Below are 21,613 nucleotides of genomic sequence, written 5' to 3' on the forward strand. Positions count from 1 at the left end.
TTATCGGCCCTGCTCTCTTACTGACACCACTTGAAAAATTTTTCTGTAACAATACACAACCATTTTCCTGTAAAAACAGTTTGTCACATTCTTTGTTGCCATCTCTGAACTCCAAATAGTCTTCGCGAACGAGGTTCGGTGCGCTGAAGCTAAAGGTCACCCTCACAGTCTTCCAAATACTTGCAAAGATGGAGAAAACTGCAGAATTGGTGATTTTGTTTTGAACTGAATGTTGTTGGAAATTGCAGTTAGCAGTGTTGTGCTTGTCTCGTCATATTGAAATTGCATAACACATTCTGTATGGTTTCCGATTTGTGCTGTACAATTATTGCCGCATTGTTTAACTGAAAATTAAAACATCGCATAGATGTTCTGCCTCTTTCAGATGAGCACTCCGCGTTCAAAGGATGCAGTCAATCACTTGAGAATGGTGTCAGCGCGCCCTCTATTGGCAATTTAAGGTAAAACATTGGCACCGTAGAGGTGAATCAAACTGGGTTCTGCACATTGGTGTGCAGTAATCCCTCGCTATAACACGGTTCGTCTTTCACATTTTCGCTCTATTTAGTTTTTTTTTTTAAATAAATAGTGCATTATGTTCTGCATCCTGATTGACTAAGCCACTGGATACAACAGTCGTCGATGTACAGTTTGCCAAATTTCCTTGGTGACAAAATCCTCAATGTTGACCAAACGTTCTGTACAATATTTCTAAAAACTTTCAGTTGCTTGTAAGAAAATATATGAATACAGTATATATACCAGTTCTTAACCTTGTTAGAGGTACAGAACCCAACCAGTTCATATGCACGTTCACCGAACCATTCATTAATGAAAAATAAAGCACTGATTGGACAAGCAATGTAATGTGATCATCTGCAGCTAGCGATAGCCAAGCGGGCGTGTCATAACTAATGGACAGTTTGAGTCGGGCGTGTCTTAACCTCCGTGGCAGAGGCTTCGTCGAACCCCCAGGTTAAGAACCACTGAGATCTCTCTCTCTCTGTGTGTGTGTGTATGTATGTATATATATATATATATATACACACACACACATATATGATGTCCCTAACAGCCCCTTCTATGCATGTCAAATAATGTTTTGTCCCCCATCCTTAATGTGCAGTCTCTGAGTCATAAGACCCTCTGTGCATGCGCTTTTGTGGGTCCACAAAAAGAGATTAAAGAGGTCAGCACATGAGTGCAAAAGAGGGATTAGCTCAGCATTGCAATCCATTCACCCAGGATTCCTATTGTGTGTGTATGTTTTGTAAATTGTGCCTTTAAAACTCTTGAATGAATGGCAAAATATCCACTGGCTCATCCAAAATCAAAAATACAGGCACTCTATGGCTAAAAACAACAAATTTTACATTAAATGGAATAAAAGTCCTTTTAGGAGGAAAAAAAAAGAATTGCTAGTGACTCTTTTATTGGAATGCACAGTCATTCTTCTGTTTGAGACAACATTGACGTCTTAATGTACAATTTATTTGTATGAGGTTAAGTGACAAATACCATTTGAGCTGACTGAAACAGTCCCACAACCAACATGGGGACAAAGTCTGTTGATAAGGAGCTAGACTGGTGAATCAGTGGGGATTTTTAATGACTTGCCTACATTGTTGCGTTATGTCGGACCCACGTAGCAAAAATTTGTGTCACCAAACACGAGTCAACAACATAAATTGCTCTTAACTGTGATCACGACAGCTATTGTTCCATTTTTACAACCCTGTGTATCCACTAAGAAAACCCCCGACATTCATTGGAAACTATGGATGGACAAACAAATACGGTACTCCTCTTCCTGAGGAAGTTGCAACAGATCCAGTGTTCATTACATACGGCCGCAACGCTATTGTATGTCTGAGTAGGACAATCAACTGGTTTCCCAACTTGGTTGACGTCACTCCTTATTGAGGAAAAGAACTTGGATGTTGATTTATGAGAAAGGCGCTGACTCAAGCATTTTGTTTTCATGAAGCTGTAGCAAGAGGGGGACTAAAAGAATGGGAATTTGTGACTTTAGTGTCACTACAGCTATTTGGTTTGTTGATTAGTAGTGTAGTGATTCACATAGCTGGCCCCAGCTGTAGTTGTGGGGTAGATTTCTACCCTGTATCTCATTCAAAGTCAGCTGGGATAGGCTTTGACTCACGACTGACCCGAATGGGGACAAGTGTGATGGAAAATGGACGTATGAATGAAATTGGCCTCGCGAGGGATCGGATATTTTTGGACAAACCATGTTCAGTGTTCTTGATTTGACAGCCCAACAACCCGTGACCAATGGCTTGTCACAGATTGTGTCTTTTTTTTGTCCCCTTGACTTTGACATCTTGGGATTGACGACTTGTACCTTTCAGATCCAGGAATGATCTGACCCTGACCTTAAATCAGTCCAATGTTGTACAGTGGACTGTATGGGGCAGAATGGACCACTACCTCAAAAGATAATAAATGATCTGAGGTGACTTAGCATGTCTGAGTAGTTAACCACATAGTTTATACTCCATTCATAGTGTACAAACAGAGGAGGCGCTTGTATATGACTTCTCAACGGGGCTTCATGACTTGGGCTGAATCATTAACTGAAGTTTTGTTTGTCTGCGTGCGCTCTCTGCCTCCCCCGACACTTGTCTGAGACAGGCTGCTAACTAACTTCACACACTATATCCTCTTGCACGCAAAAAAAAAAAACATAATTGGTGATCCAAAAATTAATGCATATTGCTGTCTTTTTAGTCCCTTTCCAAATGAAGCCATCTCATTTTGCTGTCAAGTTCAAACGTACCTATCAACAAGCAACTAATTTTCCTTTAAGAGCCCACATTTTTCAAATTCCACATGCTCAGTTTACCACAAAGACTTTATTGTTAAAACTCCCATAATGTCCTCGTTTTGATGATGTCATCAGGGTTGCTACATCCAGAAGACGACAGAAGGAAATGCAGCAACTCTGAAAAGTCTTCCTCGGATGATGCATTCGATGTGCAAAATCTGACGTTTGCAAACATGATTATGCAATACAAGTAGCCACTGAGAGAGTTGCCACCTTCCAATTGAAATATTCTAATTGCCTTTTATAGATTTTTGTGGCGTGTTCCATTTGCCGTGTCGTCTTCATACGTTGAATTGGCATATTTCATAACCGAGTTGAAGTAATTGACATTATAATTTTACGCACATGTTAGATTCCATTTGTTTAAAATATACTGTAGTACAATTCCAATATTTCGTTGATGGAACTATTTGTTATGACGTCACGTGACTGGCAACAATGTGGAGGAGGAGGAGCGAGGCGGACATGAGAGGTAGATGAGGTCAAGCTCAAGCCAGAAGCAATAGTTGTTGTTTTTTTGACCAAACAAACAAAGAGACCCCTTTTTTTGTATAATTTTGTTCTTTCGTAAATAGAAAAGACAAAGAAGTCCTTGGCCTGTTTGCGTTCAAGACTCGTCGTTACGCTGACCTCAAAGGTGTTTTGTCTTTGCTGAATAACACCGACAATATGTACTGTCAACCAAATATTCGGGGGCGGTATATATACTGTATATATATATTTTTTTTTTGGGGGGGGTAGGGTTCTTTATACCAACTATTATTTTTTGTAGGCATAGAACATTTACAGTTGTCTATAGTTATAACATGCATAAAATTTAGTTGTAGTTTTTTTTTTCTTCCTAACTAGCTTCCTTTCCCCCCCACGTCCAGGTGTCAGGGGGCGCACTCACAGCTGAGTCAAAATTACCACAGACACAAACGTACGCACACGGACAGCCAGGAAGAAGAAGCGCAAATCCTTGCTTTGGAAACGTGCGTCAGTGCCTGGTTCAAGATCGCTGAGCGGAGCCTCAGCTGCGACTTCGTTAAAGCGCTTCAGTCACATGGAATAAAAGTTGACCATGGAGTACCTCGTCGTCTGCTTTGCGTTGATTGTCATGAGTGAGTATTGAACGTTTTCGACCATTGAACTTGTTTTTACTGCCATGCCGCATGCTCCGAAGTCTCTCTGTCAGAATTCCCTTGTTGCTGTTTTTTCCCCCCCATAATTGGGCTGCAGCAGATTGAAAGACGAGTAACTAGCAATTATAACGAATCGCATTCCGATTATGCGTCAGCTCTAAGAAATAGTAGAAATAGCATTCGTGTAGCAAATAAAATGTGATTTAAAAAAAGTTGGGTGTCAGAGGTAAAACGGGCGTGGTTGTGCTGGTGAACGTTCACATTCTTCAACTCTTGTGCCTGTGTGGACCTGTTTGGCTGTTATAGATTCCCTGTCCTCAGGGCGCAAGTTCACATGGATGCACTTCGCTGCGAGATGTGCAATTTCGCTCCTATGTGAAAACACAATATGCAGTAGGACCTCACATTTGTTGCCAAGCTTTTTGCCACCATGAGTCAAAGCTGACTGCTTGTGATTAAGCCCCCAAAGAACTCCTTTATTTGAGGCTGGGACATGTTTTTACGTCTCAATTTAAGAGGATTTTCTTTAAATCATTCGCAAAATATATTCTTTCATTCATTTTCGATAGAGTTGCTTCATGGGCACCGATTAATGCAAAGGGCTACCAGTTTGATACATATTTCTGATATAATAATGATAAAATAAAGTGTACCCGGTACTCAAATTATCGATAGTGTTATGTTTTTCATTTATGCAGAGTCTGGTGATGTTAACAATTTTGTACAATAATTAGGAAAAAGGAAAATATCCAAATAAGATAAGATATCCTTTATTTGTCCCACACTGGGGAAATTTACAGCCTCCAGAAGCAAGAATGTAGGCAGAAAGAAGAAGAAAAAACAAACAAACACCGTTCAATTAAGCGCAATATAAATACAAAATGGATAAATTGCAGTGCTGTTGGATAAATACAACATGTTATCTCTGTACATCCTCACCGATTTTTACGATCACTTTGACAACATTCCTAGAAAATCACAATGTTTCGTCAATGCTGAATTACTTTTAGGAGAGTCCCACGGGCTATTCATGTGGTCCTTGGGGGTCCCCCGCGGGCATCGTCTTGGTCACTACTGACACATGTTTTTGAAATGTGGGAGAAAGTCAGAATACCCGGACAAAATCCATGACCGGAACCCGGTTTCGAACCCAAAATCACAACGCTGTGAGGCAGACATGCTCACCACTATTCTCGGTTCATGATACCAACTAGGGCTGAAACTAGTTATTTTGTCAGTATTTTTTTGGGGATGAATTGATGAATCAGATTAAAAGCAAATTTCAATTTCAATCCCTTCATGAGACAAAAGCACAGCGCGTTAAGCAACACTTAAGTATGCCTACCATTTATCCAGTAAAAGTATCACAAGGCCGAGGTTTCAGATGATCATTATTTGTGCATGAAAAAGTTAATATTACGATGATTAATGCCTCGTTTATTCATGTGTGACTTCCAGCAGCTGACAGAATCGGCCTCTCACACTCTTTCAACGTGGGCACTGCGGGGGCTAAGATTTTCAGCGGGCCGCCGATCGAAGCGTTTGGCTACACGGTCCAACAGGCCGCCAACCATGAGGGCAAATGGTAACAATTCATTCACAGGTTTTCCTTCAGCCGTCACGACTTCCTCATGCTTTCAGACGTTCCTGAATATGTTGTACTTGGGAATGTTGAGGATTTATTTAGTCCAGTAAGTGTACGATTAGTCCTCAGCACACACTGATTCATCATCTGGAGGAGTGTCCTGTTTGATTTAACCGAGCTTTGAGTGTTTAGCGTCTGAGAAAGCTGACACAAATGCACTTTACTCCACTTTTTTTGGACAAAGTAAGCAAAGTAAATCCATCTGTCCAAAACACTGCGTCAAGCAAGAAAGATCTAAATATTATTGTCTGTATAGGCTTCTGGTTGGTGCTCCTTGGAGTGGTTATCCTCAAAACAGGAAGGGGGATTTGTACAAGTGTCCGGTGTCAGGGTCCAGAACAAGATGCGACAAGCTCGACCTTGAAGGTGAGGCGTGGCTTTTGGCTTTCCACCTTTGAGCCTCACCTCTTGCTACTTGAACCATTGCTACCGAATAAAAACGCACTTCATCCTAAAAGCCGCTTTGCAAATATCCCCGCAGATTCCATGAATATTCCAGACGTGACCAACGTCAACGTCAACATGTCTCTGGGCATGACCCTGACTCGCATGCCTGCAGTCAACGGTCTGATGGTACGCATCCGTCTTGTCTTTAATAATAATACATTTTATTTATAAGCGCCTTTCAAAACACTCAAGGACACCTTACAATCAAACAAGAACAATAAAATCACAGATAAAATTCAACTAATAAAAGAAGAGATGAGTTTAAACTGAGTATGCAATTTTAAATAAGTGGGTTTTGAGATGAGTTTTGAATGTGGGAAGAGAATCAATATCACGGATTTCTATCGATTCGCAATATTATTAAGGAGGTCCATTTACAAAAGAAGTAGTAATGGTGTGTTTGGAGTGCGGAAGCAAAAAGAGGGACAGGAAGGAGACTGAACTAGGTGATTAAAAAAAAAAGTTTTTGGTGTCTGATTATCTTCTGGACACCACAAAGGAAGTGGGCGAGAGGCGGATGTGGGGGGGAAAAAATAGCTTACCCTCTGCGTGAGATAGTTGGGCCCTTTATGAGCAAGCAACAGTGTATAGTGGTAACAATATTTACTGTAGCGTTTGGTTCTTTGCGTCAGTGTTGACAAAAATATAATTTTCATTTTTGTTGCAGCTCCGAAAAAGGAGAGCTGTGGTGTTGGTTTTGAAAACGTCTAATTTATTAATGCTTTTCACAGTCTCAACAAATACAGGCACGTGCCTTCTCTTCTGTCATTCAACTCGAGAGGCGTTCAAGGACCGCCTCCAAAAAACGTAAATTAACGATAACTTCAATGACACGAAGAAAATCGAAAAGAGTCCACCAGAATAGAAAATCAAGCTAGGAAATCACAAAATAAATTCTGGGGGTTTGTGAACACACAATAAAGGAAAAAATAACATAAACAATTCTGGGACAGTCCAGTCTCCTACATTTTTCCCTCATAGGTGCAACGGAATTCATTTAGTGGTTCACTTCAAAAACTCACCTAGATTCACAGCACACAGAAATTAGGGTTATACTTCCATGCTGAATGTTTAATTAATTTGTGTATGATATAACATATTTTCATCACATTTTCCATGAAAACGCAGTTTATTTTCAATGAAGATAAAGGAAATTAATTAAAGATAGTTTAAAGTTGAGATATTGATTTGGTGGTAACAGAGCTTGATCCTCTTTCAAAAAGAAGTGCATTTCTATTTGATCCCGAAAGTTTTGAACTGTAGTGTACGTACAATGGACCACCGCATACTTCAGGTTCGGCACCCGCAGATTTAAAAAAAATTTTTTTTGTTAAGTGTATATTTTTTCTTGGAATATTTTTTTGTCCGATACGAAGCCCGGCGAAATGTGTAAATGGTCAAAATATTTGCCACGGCAGTCACACTGCAGATGAGAAACCTAGTTGCCTGTTAGTAAGATGGAGTGAACGTAAGAAAACCTGACTGTATGTAATAAGTTCTAAAATAACTTTGACGACGTCCACAGTGGGACGGGAAGCATATTTATGTGAATCGTTTCATACTTGCCACCTACAGCTCAACAACAAGTTACAGTCCAAGAAGTTACAGTATGTTTTCAGAACTTTACAGATATGTTCAACTTGTCTTCCATCTTGTCTTGCCATGCAGATGTGCGGTCCCCTTTGGGCACAGAAGTGTGGCGATCAAAACTTCTACCCTGGAATCTGCTCAAAACTGAGCCCGCTCTTTCAGCCTCAACCTGCCTTCGCTCCTGCCATCCAGAGTGAGAGCCCCTAAAAATATTTGATCAACCATACAACTCCACTTGTGATACTGCATATGAATACCGTCTAATCATCATCGATCTCAGTTGCGCGAGGCTGCTTGCTTTAGAATTTGTGTCCGCCTCCTCTCCAGCTTGCGGAGGGCCGATGGACATTGTCATCGTACTGGACGGCTCCAACAGCATCTACCCCTGGGCTCCAATGAGGGAGTTCATTGAGAAACTCTTACCGTCTCTCGAAATCGGACCCCAAAACACCCAGGTGACGCCCGCCGTCTTTGGCCCTCCCGTCGTACACGCCATTGCTATAGTTACTGTGTTGCGCTCGATAGATTCCTTCCTCCTCAGTTTAACCCTTTCATGCACCCCGTAACCTGATAAAATGATCAGCTGTCAATCATCTCATCCCACTGTGTGGCCAGGTCAGCGTCATTCAGTATGCCGTCGATCCCAAGATCGAATTCACGCTGAACCAGTACCGAACCAAAGAGCAGGTGCTGAATGCCGCATCCAAACTCACACAAATGCAAGGTTCCTTAACCAATACGTTCCATGCCATCCAGTACGCCAGGTGGGTGTTTCGCAGCGTGACGTTCTTCTGTGCACATACGCGCTATGTGAAATGGTTCTACCGCGTGTGTGTCTTTGCTCTTGAAGCCAGTGGGGTTTTAATCCGATCTACGGTGCTCGACCGAGCGCTTCCAAGGTAATGGTGGTCGTCACTGATGGCGAGTCCCATGACCAAGCCTTCAGAGATACAGTCATCAGTGAATGTGAAAAGCAAGGAATCACACGCTTCGGTATTGCTGTGAGTGTTGACCAACCACGCCGTGTTTCCACCCGACGGTATAACCAGACGAACGTCCTGCATCTTGACTAACGCTTGTTACCAAACTTCCAGGTCACATAAACAACCCTTATTACATTCAGTATTCAAGTCGAATTCAGTCCTGTGGGCCCTAGTTCAGTTTTGTATATTTATTCCAAGATTCCAATTTGTATTTTTTTTTAATTGATATTATTATTTTTTTTTTTACTTGACATATTTAAACATTAATATTTTAATGGCAAAACTCAGCATTTGTAATATACATTGTTGATAAAATAACCATTTCATTGAGGGACCTCACGCAGTCACAAAACCTGGTGTGAATTTGATAGCGCACAACCCCTGATCTGTTTTTGACGTATTATTATTTAAGCTCCGTAGGTGATCCCAAAAATGTGAATAATTAGAAGTAATGCGCTACTTTGTAACACGTTACTGGCATCACTTGTAATCTGCATGCAGATGAATCCTTGTGGCTTACCAGTTCCTTCTGCACCGAAGCATTATAGCAATCTTTTTTTTTTAACAAAACGGCTCGACTCAGATGAATCTAACCAAACTTAATTCCCTTGTTATGGTCTAAAAAACATCTTGACTTTCAATGTTGAGGTGACTTAATGCTGCACAGCTCCTTCGGAGAGAGCAAAAGGCGGAGTTTTACACTTCTTGAACAGCTAAAATGCCCAAGGGGTTGGTGGGGGGGACCTCAAACACTTTAAAATGGGAAATAAAAGACAAGAGGACATCGTGTCAGTTTGTGAAAAAAATGGAATTGACCATTTTTAGAACTGCAAAGTTCCCCTCGACAGCAATGAAATATTACAGTGCCGTATACATGGATGATGTGATTCACTTTTGTTCCATACGTGTAAGCTTCCGCTCTTGTTTTTTTGTCTTTTTTTTTTCTCTCCTTGTGACAGTCAACAGGCTTTTCAATTTGTGTCTTGCTCACACACAGAACTATTTGCTCCCGTTCCTCCATAGGTGTTGGGCTACTACACCAGAAACAACATCGACACCGAAAACCTCATCAAAGAAATCAAATCCATCGCCAGCACGCCCACGGAAAATTACTTTTTTAACGTGTCGGAAGAAGCGGCCCTGTCCAACATCGCCGGAACGCTGGGCAGCCGCATCTTCAACATCGAAGGTGCGGATTATTTCTTACGTGTTATTTTTTTCCTCAGCACGTCACGGTGGATTCTCATCCAAGGCACGTCTCCACATGTTTGCTCTTCCATTCATTCCTTCCTATTTGTGTTCACTAAAGGCACAGGAAAGGGAGGTGACAATTTCAAGATGGAGATGTCGCAGGTGGGCTTCAGCGCTCACTACTCCAGCAAAAAGGTACATCGATACTTTCATTCAAACAACAATCATCCCAGCACATGGAAAATAATATTTTTTACTCTTGACTTTTTTACTTACTTCAGCAGCAGTCATTGTGTCATGCTCTGTAGTTGAACCAACCGCAAGTCAAAATTATGAGACCTTGTGATTTTTTTTATAGTCTGTGAAGTACGGTTGCAATTTTTCATTATAGTCGACTCCAAAATGTCCCAAGTCATTCAAACCATTAGTTGAGAGTGATTCAACCTCTGTTGATTTCAATGCACTCCATTTTGCCGCTGCGGCTTCAAGACCCAATTAATCAACAATCAAATCCATACAATTCAGAGTTACAGTGAAATGAATCCTCATTATACTGTACCATCACAATATGTATTTGTGTGTGTAAAAAAAAAAAAAGTTTAAAACCTCTTTGGTGAATTTGCCGTTAAAGGACATGCTGATGCTGGGAGCAGTGGGTGCCTATGGTTGGGCTGGGACTGTCGTCCACCAAACGGGCTCAAAAGTGGATGTTCTTCCTGTCTCCGTCTTTGAGGGAACACTTCAAGATCGAAACCACAGCTCCTTACTGGGTATGAACCCTTTCATACACCCTGAAACCCGATAACATGATAAACTGTCCACTGGAGTAAGTAACCGCTGTCCCTCAAAGGGTTCAACATAAGTATTTGATGGCTTTGGGGGGGTTTTTTGTCTGCCGTTTTGCAGGTTACTCTGTCTGCATGCTGAGTGATGGCACCACAGAATATTTTGTGGCCGGTGCGCCTCGCTCCAACCACTCCGGACAAGTAATCGTCTACAGCTTCAACGCCCAGAAGCAATTCACGATCATCGATTCGGAAAGAGGAAAGCAGGTAGGACACCCAACCAGATTCCACACAATGATGCGGATCGATTTGAAGTCAAATGTCAGTGAGTGGCTTTTTTTTTTTTTTTTTTTTTGCATTCTAGATTGGAGCTTATTTTGGTGGCGTCCTGTGTTCGCTGGATGTGGACAAAGACGGGGTGACGGACCTGCTGCTGGTTGGCGCGCCCATGTTTATGAGCGAACAGAAGAGAGAGCAAGGCCGTGTTTACCTCTTCACCGTCACCAGGGTAACGATCAGCCGTTTATCCATTTGCTACTCAATTATGTTTACCCTCTTCAGGAGCTGTTGGAGCTAACTTTTGCGTCCTAATTTGATTTTTTAAATGAACGAATGGACCAGGTTATTTGTAGATAAGATTTTTTTTTAAAAATGTGAAGTTAAAATGTCCATAAAATTCTGTGTGTTTCAAATACTTTTTTACTATTTTTTTTTACAATAAATAATAACCAATTATTTAATACAAATAAAATGAAACTACCGTATATATTATGGTATTATATTATGTATACATCGTAATATATTTGGCTGGCTTTGGACGGAATCCTTGTACCTCCACAATCATCACTTTTGAGGAGGATCCCAAAATGGTTTGCTCAACCGTTAACATTGCATCATCCAAGGGAAGCAACCATTTACAACACTTTAGATTGGTCAGTCATTTCGAAAAATAACACCTACACATGTGGACTGACCTGCTAATAGAATTGTGGAAACAATATATGTAAAAATTGTTTTAAAAAAATAGAAATGTAACGTGGTTTTAGATGAGCAGGATAAATATAATTGACAAACTCAATTCCACTGAATTGGGGATGTCGTTTAAAATGAACCTAAAAACAGAATGTAATGATTTGCAAATCCTTTTGAAGTTATATTCAATTGAATGCACGACAAAGACAAGATATTGTGTTAAGGAACGCTTCAGATAACCATTGTCTGTTAAAACATTTTGTTGCTAAATCAACAGCAATTTCAAATACTCCCATGCATAGCAAGTTATATATAACGACAACATCCAAAAATGCCGCCGGCTTCTCTGGGCCCGAGCTCATCTGAGATGGACTAATCCCATGTGGAAAAGTGTTCTGTGGTCTGACAAGTCCATATCAAACTTAAAAACTCATTCACTCCCAAAGACGTTTTTAAACGTCTTTTCAGACTTGGTCCAGAATTGGCTGTTACTGAATGAGCTAATAGTCCAAAGAACTTTTTTGACTCATTTTCCCCTTTAAGCCAACACCTTTTGAAAGTAACCGATATGACCTCGCCGTGGAAGGGCGCTTACTTGATCACCCAAACATCAAAATTAATCAGCCGCCCAAAGATCCGTGTTATTTTCTATGTTCCGATCTGAAGGGTATCCTGAATGAGCAAGGATTCCTCAAAGGGTCCCCTCCGATTGAGAACGCCCGTTTCGGGATGGCCATGTCGGCAATACCCGACCTGGACCTTGACGGTTACAATGACGTCGTCGTCGGCGCGCCTTTAGAGGACAAAGGAAGAGGCGTCATTTATATCTACAATGGGAGGAAGAAGGCTCTAGACAAGCAGTTCTCACAGGTACAGACATGTTCTCTGCTGATGTCGTGGTCTTGAACTCATGGATGCAAATTCCATACATGACCGGTTGTTTCTTCTTTTTTTTCCCCAGAAAATACTCGGTTCCAAAATGGATCCGCAGTTCAGGTTTTTTGGGAGGTCCCTGGATAGCTACAAGGACTTGAATGATGACACTCTCACTGATATCTCAGTGGGTGCGTATGGAAAAGTGGTCCAGCTCTGGTGAGACAAAATTAAGAACTTGTCTAAACCGATTTAGATGAACATTTTCAAGCGCTCCTCACACGTTTCAAACGTTAGGCACATTAATTAAAGATTTTAAATTGTCCTTTTGTGTGAATGGGAGTCTGAATATTTCTTTCTCTATGTTTTGCAATTGAATGGTGACCAGTCCAGGCTGGAAAGTCAGCTAGCCAGATCACGCTCTGCAGAAAATAGATGAATGGATGGAGCTGATGCTTTATTGATTATCCCGCAGGTCCCGAGGTGTGGCCAAACTCTCAGCCAGTGCTTCCTTTAAACCCGAGATGATCAACATTTTAAGCAAATCTTGCGACGTCGGTGGACGCAAGATGTCGTGTTTCACCACCAACCTCTGTTTCAGCCCGACCTTCAGGCCCAAAAATCCAGTTGGACCCATTGGTAAATCCAATGTAACTTTGCAGTTACATTGATCACACTATTCACTCTCCAACGAAACATGAAAGACTGAAACTAAGGTGTGTTCTCCTTTTCTAGATGTCACCTACACATTGACGCTAGATGCTGATTTGCAGGCTTCTCGTGTCACCTCGAGAGGACTTTTCATGAAAAATAATGAGCGTTTTATTTCGGAGAATGCCAAGATCTCATCTCGAATGCAGTGTCAAGACTTCCAAGTCTACGTACAGGTAGTGGCTGATCCATTCATCGAGTCTCTAGTTCTGCTCATGCTTTTGAAAGTCGCAGGGAGCTGGAGCCTGTCCAAAGCTGACTATGGGCTCAGGGCAGATGACACAGGGGCACAAATCGAAACAGACATCCAAATACACTCACGGAAATTTCAATCACCAAATGGGAACTAAACCCACATCTGTACTCAATGGCAGCAAGTGTAATGGTGGCCTGAGACTTGTGCACAGGAATAAGTGCAACATTTCCAACCAGAGTTATGTAGTGTACTGACTGTCACTTCAATTGTCTCTGTGCTTTTGGGTTGCTGTTTGGAAATGATGACCGGGTGCGTTTGTTTTGCCATCAGGAGACGCCCGATTTTGTCAATTCAGTCAGTTTGAAAGTGGAAATCGAACAGCAGAACGCCGACGCTAACCCGGTCCTTGACGTCTTCTCTGTGACCGCCTGGGAGTTCTTCGTAAGTTGCCGTCCATTTCTTTTTTTGAGGCTCCAGAGTTAATAGCTATTTTGCAGGCACTTGTTTAAGATGACATAACCTGATTATTACTGTCTTCAAGCACCTGCGGGAGTCATATAAGTGCCCACCTTTTGCAACAAGTTCAGTTTTGCAATGCGGGAAGTTAATGTTTCACCCGAGCTATGTACAGTATTTACTAGAGCAGGAAAACCTCAAATTCTATTGAATTGGTCGCCAAAAATGTTCTTTATCAACTACAAATATTCTATCTTTTTCCTTTAACCTCTATGGCAGAGGCTCCGTCGAAGCCCTGAGACCAATTCACCGAATGGGACAATATATTGGCTTTGTGCTCACTTAAAAGAGGCCCAGATTTCCCCGCAGATTAAATTGTTGATAAATTATAATCAGACCATTCTTATTTCCGTTTATAAAATTTAGTCTGATGGTGTACAGTGAGATTATTATTATTAATTACATATATTTTTTGGTGCCTTGGCTCAATAAAGGTTGGGAAGCACTGTATGAATGAGAGAGATCTGATATTTGAGTGACAAAGTAGACGACGCGTGGCTGCGTTTTGACGTGTTTCAGATCCCCTTCACGAAAGACTGCGGCTCAGATGAGGTGTGCGTCAGTGACCTGGCGCTGAGTGTGACGACGGACACAAAGGGGTCAAGGTGAGAGTGACTTATTGTATAGTCTGGTGTGTGTTCATCTTCTCCAGTGGCGGTTCTGGGGGGGGGGGGCAACGGGGGCCAGTGCCCCTGTAGCACCGATTCTGGCCCCCCCTGTGGCCCCTCCTCCGAGCGTAGATTACGCAGTCGTGCCGAGTCGCCGACGCGAAAGGTGGAACCAAAGTGCGTGATTTAACATTCTAGTCGGACCCTTTAGTGCGCTGCGCCATTTAAAAATGAGCGGGAAAATGAAAAGCAGTCCGCAGAGAAGGAAATTACCACGACACGAGTGCTATTTGCGTGTGTGTGTGCGCGTGTGTGCGTGTGTGCGTGTGTGTCTGTAACTTTTTTAGTCTCCCTTTTTATTTTAATTTTTATTTAACAGGATCAATATATAAGACATTGCCTTTTAAAATTTGGATAATTATATGCATGTAAAACATCTAGCTTCAGTGTATTTGCAATTTTTGTCCCCGGCAGGCTGGTACCATATCATCCCCTGGCTTGAATATTCTCAACAGACGTATTGTTACGCTTGCAGACATTTTAGCCCTCCTAATACTGTTTTTTTCTCATCACTGTAATGTTATGACTGCAATTTCAATTTCGAATCTGTCTTTTTAGCCCTGCGTTGAATGTGCCCCCCCATCAAAACCCCTGGCCCCATTTCAGTGAAATTGATCCAGAACCGCCACTGATCTTCTCAGACCAGTTTCACAACCCCAATTACACGTCTCCGTTTTAACCCTTTTCACGCACAAATAATGATCACCCTGTCACCCGATAACCCGAGAAGGTGTCCACTGTAGTAGCCGCTGTCCCTGAAAGGGTTAAACTCACACGGAGTAAATGTCGAAGAATGTTTTGTGTCAATGTTTAACTCTGACTGTTGCTTAATACTTAACCTCTGAAGCCACAACCTGCCAAAGCTTTGTCTATTTCATGTTATGTTTAGTTGGTATTTATAGTCAAAGCATCCACATTTTTGTGACCTGCAAAACACAGTCACCTTTTTAAGATGCGATTATTAGAATTCTTTTTAAATGTTGGTATTTTTGTGGGTGTATAACATTGCTTAAAAACTCAATAAAGGCCCAAAATAGTTTGTCGGTTCCAATTCTGACCAGTTTATGACTTGTTCTACAGCTCAGCCCCTTTTCTGGTCAGCCCCAATAAGCGGGAACTGTCATTCGAGGTCACGGTGAAGAACAAAAATGAAAATGCTTACAACACGCAAGTGTTGGTCACATATTCGGGCAACCTCTTCTACTCCTCTGTATTTCCTCCCGTAAGTAGTATCTTTTTGTCTGCATTTTTCATTATTATTATTATGATCAGTTGAGAAATGTGGCAGTGCAATTCTCCTACGGACTGAATTTTTTACAGACAGAAGGAGTCAAATGCACCTCAACACAAGAGCAAACTGTCATTTGTCAAGTGGGATACCCGGCTTTGAAAAAAGACCAAATGGTGAGTGCCAGAAAACTTTTTTTTTTAAATTTCTTTTCTCTTTCACATGCTCTTGTTTGCTCAAATTTGTGTCGTTTCTGCCTAGATGAAATTTCAGATCAATTTCGATTACAACCTCAACCATCCGCTGAATCGGGCAAAGGTCAAGTTTGAGGCTAAAAGGTGAACATCCGGCGATAATGCCGAGTAAAAATATGGCTCGGTTTTTATTTGTTTATGCATCGATGTTTGTATGTTGTGTTCTTTGCTGCTTTGCAGTGACAGTAAAGAGCAGGTTCCCGCAGACAACCAAGTGGATGTGTCCATTCCTCTTCAATACGATGCAGGAATTGTTTTATCCAGGTGATTTATTATTATTAGAATTTTTTTTAATTCATAGAAATCTGCAAGCTTAAGTTTTCGCGATCTTTAGGCCGTAAAATAATTGACCAATACCAGTCAGGTCCAATCGGTTGTTTGAATAACAAGGTAGGTACTCTTGGTCAGGAACAGGAAGTCAGACAGATGGCCACTTTGGAAATGACTTGAATCATACTGTCTCGCATATGATGTAATTCCATGTCTTAATGTCCAGCAAGTCCATTTGACAATTAGAAAAAGCATTTACTGTTTCATTCCTTGCAGGAAGTCAAACATCAACTTCTATGTAGCAAATTCAACCACTGCACCGGAAACAACGGTGAAAACTTTGGATGACATCGGACCCGAGTTGAACTTCACTGTGAAGGTGCAATTAACACGACTACAATATTTCTTGTCCATTCGCGCATCCCTAACGTGACTCCTTCCCGGCCTCACTCGACTTGAACTTGTTTCATTTCAAAAGGTTTCAACAGGAAACTTCCCAGTCAGCCTCCTCTATCTGACCATCTCCCTACCAATCAGCACCAAGGGAGGAAACCCGCTCCTCTACCTCACCGGTGTGGACACGCAACTTGTGAGTCATCACATCAATCAATTTTGACTTCTTACATATCTCCGATGAAGGTCAAAAAAGTACGTTGCATTCAAAACTAGTCCAACACGTACAATGTATCCAAAAAGTCTCTTAAGGAAAATCCCACCTCTGGTCACTTAGTCCTTCGTGGAGTTATTTGACATCCAAAACAAGTGTTGTATCAAACATTGGTAACATGTGGCTAATTGTTTTCCATGCGCAGGGCGGTTCTGTCAGCTGTGATACCAAAGGCCTGGTGGACCCACTGAGAATCGGCGTCAAGGACCACCAAGCCTCCTTCACTGAGGAGAGTCTCCGAGGCATCGAGAAGCTGGTCGGTCACCGCACAGAACTTCAGAGTTTAATTCTTGGAATGCTCTTAGTCTGCACTCCCTTAGTATTGGCCTGTTTCAATTCCAGGATTGCCAGAGTGCAAAGTGCGAGCAGATCAAATGCCTCCTCAAAGACGCTGATGTCACCAGCGACTACTATGTGAAAGTTAAAACAAGGATTTGGAGCGGGACATTTATTACGGTATTCGCGATAATGACCTCATGTTGTACCACGTTACGTCACGGGCGGTCATTTTAAAGCTCCGCCGTACGTGCCTTTTGTCAGGCGGCCTATCAGACCACCGAGCTGACCTCCGCTGTGGAAATCGAGAGCTCCAACCCCGATTTATTCATTCTCCGCTTCAAAGAGCTGCCGGTAAAGTCACGTCGCATAATGTTCATGAATTCAAGAGCGACATCATGTCCGAGAAGACTTTTTGACTGGATTTTTTTTCAGGTGGTGGTCACAGTGAGTAAACCAGGAGCGACGGGCGACGTTCCGGTGGGAGTGATTGTTGGCAGCGTGATCGGTGGACTGGTGCTACTGGGCCTGGCTGTTGCTCTGCTGTGGAAGGTCAGCTCATCTCGATATTTCACCAAATCTCCAGCTAGTTACGTAACTCACATAGCAATTTTGCCACTCGCATTGTTTGGTTAGTTGGTTGGTTGAGTAGTTAGGTGATTTGGAAGTTAGGTAGTTGGATTATTTGGTTGCTTGTTAGGTAGTTAGTTGGTTGGTCGGTTGGTTGATCAATTAGGCCAGGGGTGTCAAACTCATTTATGGCGCGGGCCACATTTTAGTTCCCGTTTCACATTTTAGTTCCCGTTTCAGCCGTTATGACTGAAACCATACAAAGAAGTCTAGAATAACTGTTGATGCAACTTACTAGCGCGAGGCGTTTGGTAACAAGAAAATCCTTAGACTATATCTTTTATTCGTTGCATATGAGAATTTAAAATGTTGCTAGACATTTTAGAAAGGATCATGGAAGTTGACATGTTTGAGCTGCTTTTGCGGGCCACATAAAATGATGTGGCGGGCCACATCTGGCCCCCAGGCCTTGAGTTTGACACCTGTGAGTGAGGCAATTTGTTCATTAAACAGCCAGTACATTACTTAGTCAATCAGCCAGTCGTCAGTCACTCTGTCATTCAGTTTGTTAGATATAAACAGTTAGTTAGTAGGTTGATTGGTCAGTTAGTTAGACCATCAGTTAGTTAGTGAGATTGTTTAGTTTGTCTACAAGCTTGCCGTTTGTCTGGGTGACGACTTGTTGTTTAATTTGTCAGTTTTGTATTTGGTTAATTGCTTAGTTACATGGTTAGTTAGTTTGTAATTTAGTCAGTTAGCCAGTCAGTCACTCAGTCAGGTTGAATAATTAGTCACTAGATTACCCATGCAAACATTTGCAGCAACCACATCACACCGATTGTGACATATCAACATTTTTTCCCCATCTTGACGCTGAGGGCCATTCTCAAATTTTTACGTGGCTCCTTCAACTCTCTGAATTCAGCGTGTACATTTTTTCCCCCCCTAGTTTGGATTTTTCAAAAGGAAATACCAGAAGCTGCAAAAAGATGCCGATGCGCAGAGCCACGCCTACGAGGATGGCGTGTTGTGAGTTGCCACCACGTCAACCAAGTTGCACCTTCCTACTCCACTGGCTAGTCATCCAGCGTGCTCACTGGTACTTCTCAAGCGCACTGACCAACCGAAGCTCTCTCCCTCTCCCTGTTCCTGTTTGGTCCTTTTGCACAGTTAGTTGGATTTGTTCAGAGACTTCTTGACCCTTTGAACAAACGTAATGTTTATCTGGGGGAGAAAAAAAAAACACGCAATGAGGTCATTCTGTTGTACTCTACAGGTTTAACGCGGGTGATGACAAAATACTTGCTCATCACTATCAACATGGATACTGTAGTTGAACTCTTTTTTTTCTACTTAGGCTCATTTGAGCACACACAGTAAGTGGTGCGTGCGCTGGGTGCTTAAACTACTGGCATGGGTAATAGATCCTCAGGGCTTTTTCTTGCTTTCGGAGTACTTGAATTGTGGTGGCGTAGCATGGTGGATTACTGTTTAGCACATCCACCTTCCAGTCCTGAGGGTTAGTTTTGAATCTCTGCCCCGGTTTTCAGGTTCTCCTACATGCCAAAAGAATGCATGTTAGGTTTCTTGAAAATAGGACATTTTCCAGAGGTGGAATGGAGGAAATTGCTTCCTTCCCAGGGACAATTTGGAGTGTGCAATTAACCTAGCATACATGTTTTGGGAATGTGGGAGGAAACCGGAGTACCCAGAGAAAACCCACCCAGGCACGGGGAGAACATGCTAACCCCACATAGGAAAGGGGCTGGAATCTAACCCTGCACCTTTTACACTGTGAGACAGACGTGCTAACCAGTCTACAACCGTGCCACCCAGAATCAGTAATGAAAAAGCAAAATAGAACGAAACGTGAAATATGCGTGTTTCTTTCAACAGTTGTATGTATTTTTATCGTGTGTATATACTGTAAAATGAAATGATGGTTAAGGTTTTATCTTTGAATGGTTTCTGTGAGTAATATTTTTTGTATTTATGTGTTTATTTGGTGGGCTTTAAAACCGGATCTTGTTTAATAGGCACTAAGCAACGGTGCAATACTTCCAACACTATCAAATGAGAAAATGACCAAATCAAAATGATTTGAACCGAGCGGTTGTAGCAAACTAAAACTGGTTCGTCACGAGGGAGCAGCATATTTGCACTGGCACACTTTTGCCACAAGAGGGCAGCAAGATCTAAATTACTCATTGAGTTTCTTCAGCATTTCCCCGTGGATCAGTTTATGACTTTTATGTGATTATATTGAATTACCTTATTAAATATAAATGAAAGTCGCAAAGAGCCTTCATTGGTTTTTAATAAAGTGTACAGTACGGGTTGCTTTTGCCAAACTGATTCTATTTTGACTGTCGATGTTTTGGGATACAGAAAATTGGGCTTCAAATGCTCTTCGAATGTGTGTGTTTTTAATCTATGGTTCGATGGACAATTTTGTTGTATTGTGGATATTTTAAGGAATCCGTTTGTACACTGCAGTTCTGTAAATGTGGACGTAGATGATTACAAAATCAAAAGAGAGAGAGGAAGACTCATGACAGGTACAGCCACGATAGTACAATTCCAAATGTAAATCTTAAATAATTCACGTCATTAGTGGACCTTTGATTGCATTTTGTCTTAATTTTTTGAGTGTCGGGTGTTTTTACTTTGTGGTGTGAGATGCCTTTGAATGTTTTCCAGACGGTTTAATTTGGATTTAATTTCAAGAACGCTATGAATCTTATTAATGGTCGATTTCTTTTTTTGTTGTTGTATAAGCAAGCGCCAGATAAATGAATTGGCATCAACAAAGTCCTGCTCATAATTGTCCGCATTTGATTGGCACAGTCGGGGGGGGGGGGGGCATTTACAAGTTAGCTCGTGTGGTTGTTAAACGACACTCTTATTATCCTGAGAGCTGTTCATCATTTTACTTTACAATCTGGGTATAATAGTGCTGCAAACTACACCCGCGGTTAATAAGCATGTGGTTAAATGAATGCCTGTCGTGGCAATCAAAAACGAGCATTAATTATCTTGTAGTTTCCTTCCAAATAACCCTTGTTGCAGCTTTTTTCATCTGGAGGCCAAATGTTGCTCACATGGATGATGAGCATCACACACTCATACACACACACACACACGCCTCCTGGTTGGATCACCGGAACACTATGCCATGTACACTTGACAAAGTCAAACATGGCACCAATATTGATACGGTTGCCCTGCATTTAGCATTCAGAGACACAACTGTGCAGATTTACAAATTTGATGAATATTTGTATTGATCTGAGGTTTATTTGACTGTATGTTGATGAAAAATAATGCATCATAGGGAGGTCACATGAATTCTAATCACTGTTTTTTATGGTTTATTTAATTGTGGAATAATCGTGGATTTGGGTTGAGAATAAATTCCAGTTTTGGTCTTAATTCTATGGTTCTGAGGTACATTTAATATATATTTGCATCCCAATAAATCCTTTAAGTATGATATCATTGTCTTATACAATATTCATCATTGTCATATTTCTTAAATCCAGCGTCACCAGACCTGCTTCTTGGGTACTGACCATTTTGATACACACTTCTGAAATAACAAAATAAAATAAAATAAAAAATACTGAAATAACCCTCTACGATTATAAAGGTTCATCGGGGGTTCTATGTATTGCAGTTCCATGGTTCTGTATAGCAACATTGTCCAGCATTGAGGTTCTTTGGGGGTTCATGACTGATCCTTCACAAAGGTAATCATTTCATGATTTTATATGAGTCTATGGAGTTCTTTAGGTAATATATT

General features: G+C 41.5%; 1 protein-coding gene across 2 annotated transcripts; it reads left to right on the top strand.

Annotated features, from left to right (window-relative positions):
• Positions 1–3,331: 3,331 nt before the first annotated feature.
• Positions 3,332–21,243, top strand: itga2.2 (integrin, alpha 2 (CD49B, alpha 2 subunit of VLA-2 receptor), tandem duplicate 2). 2 transcript variants are annotated; one of them, XM_086111829.1, is made up of 31 exons: positions 3,332–3,482; positions 3,718–3,948; positions 5,428–5,554; positions 5,871–5,980; positions 6,096–6,187; positions 7,730–7,844; positions 7,979–8,106; positions 8,267–8,415; positions 8,502–8,652; positions 9,658–9,823; positions 9,944–10,020; positions 10,457–10,595; positions 10,732–10,877; positions 10,975–11,118; positions 12,249–12,452; positions 12,544–12,674; positions 12,931–13,094; positions 13,191–13,342; positions 13,693–13,803; positions 14,398–14,483; positions 15,627–15,768; positions 15,867–15,950; positions 16,036–16,112; positions 16,209–16,292; positions 16,575–16,677; positions 16,777–16,887; positions 17,111–17,221; positions 17,308–17,421; positions 17,506–17,595; positions 17,677–17,793; positions 18,761–21,243. In XM_086111829.1, exons 2-31 carry the CDS (start codon positions 3,909–3,911, stop codon positions 18,842–18,844), a joined length of 3,549 nt encoding a protein of 1,182 aa, XP_085967955.1. In that variant the 5' UTR covers positions 3,332–3,482; positions 3,718–3,908; the 3' UTR covers positions 18,845–21,243. The 2 variants fall into 2 exon arrangements, with proteins under 2 accessions (XP_085967955.1, XP_085967956.1); XM_086111830.1 differs by having other exon boundaries at positions 5,431–5,554.
• Positions 21,244–21,613: the final 370 nt, after the last annotated feature.

The sequence above is a fragment of the Hippocampus guttulatus genome, chromosome 5 (genome assembly GCF_054856545.1).
Source record: "Hippocampus guttulatus isolate MCC_2025c chromosome 5, RoL_Hgut_1.0, whole genome shotgun sequence".
NCBI classification, from domain to species: domain Eukaryota; kingdom Metazoa; phylum Chordata; class Actinopteri; order Syngnathiformes; family Syngnathidae; genus Hippocampus; species Hippocampus guttulatus.

Excerpts from the sequence above, each read along its gene's own strand:
- itga2.2 (XM_086111829.1), top strand. The coding sequence starts at position 3,909 with ATGGAGTACCTCGTCGTCTGCTTTGCGTTGATTGTCATGA. Across the intron at positions 13,343-13,692 it reads ACTTCCAAGTCTACGTACAG|GAGACGCCCGATTTTGTCAA; the intron begins GTAGTGGCTGAT and ends TTTTGCCATCAG. Across the intron at positions 15,769-15,866 it reads ACTCCTCTGTATTTCCTCCC|ACAGAAGGAGTCAAATGCAC; the intron begins GTAAGTAGTATC and ends AATTTTTTACAG.